Source organism: Onychomys torridus, chromosome 10 (assembly GCF_903995425.1).
Source record: "Onychomys torridus chromosome 10, mOncTor1.1, whole genome shotgun sequence".
In the NCBI taxonomy this organism is placed as follows: domain Eukaryota; kingdom Metazoa; phylum Chordata; class Mammalia; order Rodentia; family Cricetidae; genus Onychomys; species Onychomys torridus.
The window spans coordinates 81,640,668-81,647,093 of record NC_050452.1 but is presented as its reverse complement, the minus strand read 5'-3'; the positions used below and the strand labels follow the sequence as shown (position 1 = coordinate 81,647,093).

Sequence of the window (6,426 nt, the reverse complement as noted above, 5' to 3'; positions counted from 1 at the left end):
TGGTTTTTAACTCTGCAACTGGCTCTGTGTTTCTTATTTAACAAGACGGTTACATCTACCCTCCACCACCACAGTTTAACCAGGAAGTTCTTTTTAGTGGCCATATAGAGAAATTACCCACTAGCTGTTTTCATAATAGAAAACACAGAAGCTCCTTTATAATTTGAGGGTGAAGTACTGTAGTTGCCAGTATCGTATAAGATAAATTATGAAACAAGATATGCAAAAGCAATGGTGTTTCTTAAAAAAGATCACAGAAGGGTGTTCATGGAAAGAATATGACTGAGCCACTGCTGAGCTTGACGTTTTTCTTAACACCTGTGATGACAATTCTTGGTTGTCAGCTTGACTAGATCTGGAATTACTGAAACCCAAGCAGCTGGGTACACCTGTAAGGGATTTTTTTCTCAACTAAATCATTTGAAGTGGGAAGACCTATTTTAATCTGAATCTTTTGAGGTGGGAAGATATACCTTTAATGCAGATCTTTTGAAGTGGGAAGATTCACATTTAATATGAGCCACACCTTCTCCTGGCAGCTTATATAAAGGACATGGAAGAAGGAAGCTTGCTCTCTGTGCCTGATTGCTTCCACTGGAAAATCTGTTCCTTCATTGGCTTTAGAGCATGCTTCTGCATACACTGAAGAGCAGCTGAGACATGCAGCGTCGTGGACTGAACAACTACTGGATTCTTAGATTTTCCATTGGTAGACAGCTATAGCTAGACTAGCTGTAATACATCCTATAAGCCATTTAAATGTGTATATTCTGTAAGTTCTGTTTTTCCAGAGAACCTTGACTCATGCAACATCTTTGTGAAGGAGCTGAAGACCAGTTAAGTGGACAAGAATACTTACTGCTCTTGGAGAGGAGCTGAGTTTTGTTCCCAGCACCCACATTTGGCAACTCACAACTGCCTTTAACAGGGGATCTGTTGCCTTCTTTGGCTTCCACCAGCACAGCACCTATATGTATCTGCTACACATACATACACTCAGGCACACACACATACATAAAATAAGTCTTTAAAAATTGATAAATAAATGTAAAAAATTAAACCCCAAAATTTTGTTAATGGGCTGGGTGATGATCCAGCATTCAAGAGTTCATACTGCTTTTCCAGAGCATATGAGTTTTGTTGCCAGTATCCATGTTTAGTGGTTCACAACTGCTGGTACCTCCAGCTCCAGGGTATCTTCTGGACTCTGTAGGCACTGTATTCACATGTGCAGACACATTACACACATGCACACGTACATGCACACACACATTTATATATGTTATATATATATTATATATACTTAATTAAAATAAAAAATCTTTGCAAGTATTCATAAGGTCCTTTGCAGTAGGAAAATTATGATAAACAAAATGAGAAATTAGTTTTAAATACTAGCTATTTTTGTATATTTCATCAGCCTAATCACACAAATGACTTCGAATGAAGCCCAGAGACTTGCTACAGATAGAAATGAGCATACTGCACACCAGTCAGCCAGAGAATTGGTGAAGACCCCTCAGTGTGCACATAAGAGGAGAGCAAAGATTGGCTTCTCTGAGCAAGATTTGCTCATGTTTATTCAGAGTCTGAGTGTAATTTTTAAAAATAGTTTTTGAGATATACTTGTTTACTAAACTGTACTTGACCAACTCTTTAAATGTATTCATTCCCACAGCCATCATTCCCTCTGAGGTCACAAACAAGTTGGCCACCCCTTATGATCGTGGCCTCTACCTTTGCTTGTTCACTCCCCCCTTTTCCCAGTTCCAAAACAGCCACTGGTTTGCTTTCTGTCACTGTACAAGAGTTTGTGGCTACTCTGAAAAGTGTTTGTATTTTATTGTGTATTTCTAAAACAAGTGTTTGGCCTGCTTGTATGTCTGTAAACCACATATGTGCCTAATTTCCTTCAAGGCCAGAAAAGGCATCAGATCCTCTGGAACTAGAGTTACAGATGGTTGTGAGCTGCCATTGTGGGTTCTGGGAATTGAACCCAGGTCCTCTGGAAGAGCAGCTGATGCTCTAAACTGCTCAGCTGTCTCTGCAGCTTCTAGTTTGTACTCTCTAAAATTTTACTTGAATGAGACCACATAGCTTCAGAATATCTGTTCTAAATGTGGAGAAGTTCAGTGAGGTGTATAGAGTCCAGGTCAGGTTAATTTTGCTGCGTAATAATGCTTGTTATGGCAATGAGATGATGAATTTTCATTCAACTAAAAATCCTTCCTCTCTCTTTTTAAAAGTTTTTCACATAGTTTCCGATCATTTAGGAATTTTTCAAAGATATTTCTTTTGTGAATTTACATGTACTTAAATTATACAAAGTTGGAAGCAAATTGGGCTAGTTTCAATATGGTCTTTGATGGCAAATATTTCATTCACACTTGAAAAAAAGTCATTGTCAGTTGGCATGTTCTATGAATGTCCACAAAGTCAAACTGATGGTATTATTAAAATATTCTAGGGGTTGGGGATTTAGCTCAGTAGTAGAGTGCTTGCCCAGCAAGTGCAAGGCCCTGGGTTCAGTCCTCAGCTCTGAATAAACAAAAAGAAAATTCCATAATTTCCAATTCTCATTTGTATGTCCTATTGTGATGTTAGACACAGAAGAGATGATGTTGAAATCACTTGCTGCAATTAATATTTTATTTCTTTCATATCTATTACATTTATGCTTTAATACATTTTGAAGCTTGATCATAAAGTGTTTAAATATTTAGGATTTTTATGAACTATGATGAGTATATCTTTTTGTCTTTATCATTGTAAAATGATCTTGTTTATGATTGGTAAAACTCGTTCTGAAATTTGCCTTTAAGCACAGGAATAAGCACTTCAGATTTCTTTTGATTAATTTTAACATGATGTATCTTTTTCAATCCTTCCTCTTTTAATATTTGTTTCTGTGTATGTGTAATGCTTTCTGGATGAACATGCATAGTTGAGTCTTGCCTTAATTTGATAATCTTGCTTTTGATTTTTAATAATTGGACCATTTACAGTTAATGTGTTCTTCAGCATGCTTATGTTTAAATATATTTTCCTACCTATTATACATTCTTTTTTAACTGTTTTATACTGTTTTTAGGATCAATTGAGTATTTTATGACTCTGACTTAGATATTTAAGTGATTAATAAAAATTTCCTTTTAATTTATGGTTTGTAATATGCATTTTAAAGTATAATTTAAAATATACTACAAAGCACGGGGAGTTTAAAACTTACATTTATTCTTTTGTAACCTTTCTTTTTATTTTTAAATACTAATTGTTTCAGTAATCTCCTTCTGGAAAAAATAATTGCTACAATAATCTACAGCCTTTTATTTTTCTGCTTAGATCTAAGATAGTCAATTAAAAGTACAGTACATAAGAAATAGTAATGAAATCATATTCTTTCAAAATAAATTATATATTCTATTTTTTAAACTTTGATGCTAGGATGTGACACATATGTTTAAGATTAAGTACTACCATTTTAGGAAACTCCTTTTTCTTGATAAATAGTATGTATACATTACCTTACACATATATGCCTATTTAACCTAAGGGAATTGTATCTGTAGTGGTCAAGACATCCTTCCTCTGACTTACTGGTTGCCATGTGCTTTGAATTTATAAATGGGCTTTCCATATGAGATAGAGGTACATGTTGTGTGTCAAATAAATACCCAAAAAGAAAAGAAAAACAGTAAAGTGATTTTCTCCCATCATGACAACCTTAACTATTGATGTTAAAAACACATGAGAATTTTTTATATTCTTTTTCTAATGTGATTTCTTTATTTTAAGTTATATGTGTAGGGTCCTCATTGGTCCTGTAGCAGGTGGTTTATAAATAAAAAATAAACCTACAATAGTGACCTCACACTAAAAGACAGAATTCATTCTAGAGAAAGCTGTCACTTCTTAGGAATCTGTGGTTGAAATTACTCTTCAAAACTTGCGACATATCTTGCTGCAATTAATAATGTCATGCTAGTCACTATAAAAAAACCCAAGGGCAGACAAGAGAAGACAGCACTGTCGCCGTTTTCTGGAGCGTTGGCTGTAGCCCAACCCATTGATTTCATCACCGCTCTCTTCCATGTTGAATAACGAATTTCACTTTCTGTGGCTTGGATTTGTGGTTCATACCGTTCCATCAAGACTGCAGACATATCCTCAGGTTCAAGACTCCAGACATCTATCCCCTCTGCAGCTCCAGCTGCCATGGCGACTCCCAAGGGCAGTTGTTTCAGGCATAACAGACTTCACTATCGGAATGCGTAGAATATCTGCTTGTAGTTGCATAAGAATTTTGTTGTTGGTCATTCCTCCATCTACCTGCAAATGACTGAGTGGAATTCCACAGTCGCGGTTCATGGCATCCACAATCTCTCGAGTTTGGAAGCAAACAGCTTCTAACGTAGCAAAGGCAATGTGGCATTTATTGGTGAACTGAGTGAGACCACAGATGATTCCTCTTGCACTGGGTTCCCAGTAAGGTGCATATAACCCTGAAAAGGCTGGGACGAAGTAGCAGCCATAGGAAGTGCCTGCCTCTTTTGCAAGGTTTTCAATTTCGTCCGCGGTCGTTATAATTTCAAACTTGTCTCTTAGCCAGCGAATAACAGCCCCAGCTATTGCAACAGAACCTTCTAATGCATAGCATGCAGGCTTCTTTTTGCCTAGTTTGTAAGCCACTGTGGTCAGAAGACCATGTTCAGAAAACACACATTTTTGGCCTGTATTACATAGTAAGAAACATCCTGTTCCATATGTGTTTTTGGCTTGACCTTCCTGGAAACACATTTGTCCTACTAAGGCAGCAGATTGGTCCCCCAAACATCCAGATATTGGCACGCCTTCCAAGGCCCCTGATGTCATCAGGCCATAAATCTCAGAAGAACTGCATACGTTTGGGAGAATGTTCATTGGAATTTCAAAAAAGTCACAGAGGTCTTTATCCCATTCCAAAGAGTGGATGTTGAAAAGCATCGTTCTACTAGCATTTGTTACATCGGTGCAATGGACGCCTCCGTTGACGCCTCCGGTCATACACCAGATGAGCCATGAGTCGATGGTTCCGAACAGGGCTCTGCCTTCCTCAACAGCCTTCTGAATGGGTCTTAGGTGATCAAGCATCCACCGTAGTTTCAAGGCACTGAAATAAGTGCTCAGGGGGAGGCCTGTCTTAGACTTGACAAAGTTGCTATTTCCTGGGATTTTCTTACTGAGACTCTCCACAGTAGACTGGGTTCTGAGATCAAGCCACACCACAGCATTGTAGAGAGGTTCTCCCGTGAACTTGTCCCAGATCACAGTGGTCTCCCGCTGGTTGCTCACGCCGACAGCCTTGATGTTGGAGATATCAATGTTCACTCCAGCAAGTTTCTCGCAAGCCCTCGCTATGCATTCATAGACAGACTGAAGGATTTCCTTGGGGTCTTGCTCCACCCATCCCTCTTGTGGATACTCTTGTGTCAATTCCACGCGATGATGGCTAAGAAGTTCTGATGTTTTCGAGTTAAAAACTAGAAAGCGAGTGGAGTTGGTGCCCTGGACCACCGCTCCCACCAACGGCCCCACAGCTGTTTGCTTCGAGGCGGCCATGAACCTGGTTAGTGGAGTCTGCAGCTCAGAGACCGTTTCCCTGGTGATGCCAGTTTGGAGGAGGCACAACAGCCAGTCAGGGACGCTGGAGTGCGCAAGCGCAGCTGCCAGCCTAACAGCTTTAGCTAACCTATTTCATCCGGTGCCCACGTCCCGCCCCTCGCCTCTCCGTGTCATTTCCAGGGATTTATGGGAAAATATTTAGTATGTGCTACACTCCTGCGTGTGTGGACCTGTATTTCTGTTTTCTCTCCCTTTCTACTTGTGAAATATCCTTAACATTTCTTATAGAGCAAATATATGGGACACAGATTGTTCCAACATTTGATCATCTCAAAAGCATTTTGTCTTAATACTACTGAAAGCTAATTTGTCTTGGGTATAGAATTCTAATTTCTTCTCTCATGCCTTCCTTTTAAGAACCATGGAGCAGTTACTCCACTACCGTCACTTCCTGTTTTAGGTATGTTTCTGTCATTCTTGTTTTTAGTTTGCTTGCTTTTACTCTGACTACTTGCAGAGTTTTCGTCGTTGCTGTTTTTTGGTTTTGGTGTGTGTGTGTGTGTGTGTGTGTGTGTGTGTGTGTGTGTGTGTGTGTGTGTTTGTAGCAGGTATTTTCCATTAGTTTTATTGTGATGTGCATTATGGCGTTTTTGTTCTTTGCTTCTGTTTAGTTTTCTGTCCTTTCTGTGCTTGGTGTTCACGGTGTCACCATCTGCAGATTCACAGCTTCCAACAAGTTTGGGAAATTCTGGCTATTATTTCTCCAAATAGTTTCTTTGCTGTGCTTGCTCCTTTAATGTCTCAAACCTCATGTTGAATCTGTCT

The 6,426-nt window shown here is 38.9% G+C and overlaps 1 protein-coding gene across 1 annotated transcript; it reads right to left on the bottom strand.

Moving 5' to 3' along the window:
• Positions 1-3,932: 3,932 nt before the first annotated feature.
• Gk2 (glycerol kinase 2) lies at positions 3,933-5,598 on the bottom strand. Its single transcript, XM_036200131.1, is given in 2 exon segments — positions 3,933-4,220; positions 4,222-5,598. Coding segments are annotated over 2 exon segments (1,665 nt in total).
• Positions 5,599-6,426: the final 828 nt, after the last annotated feature.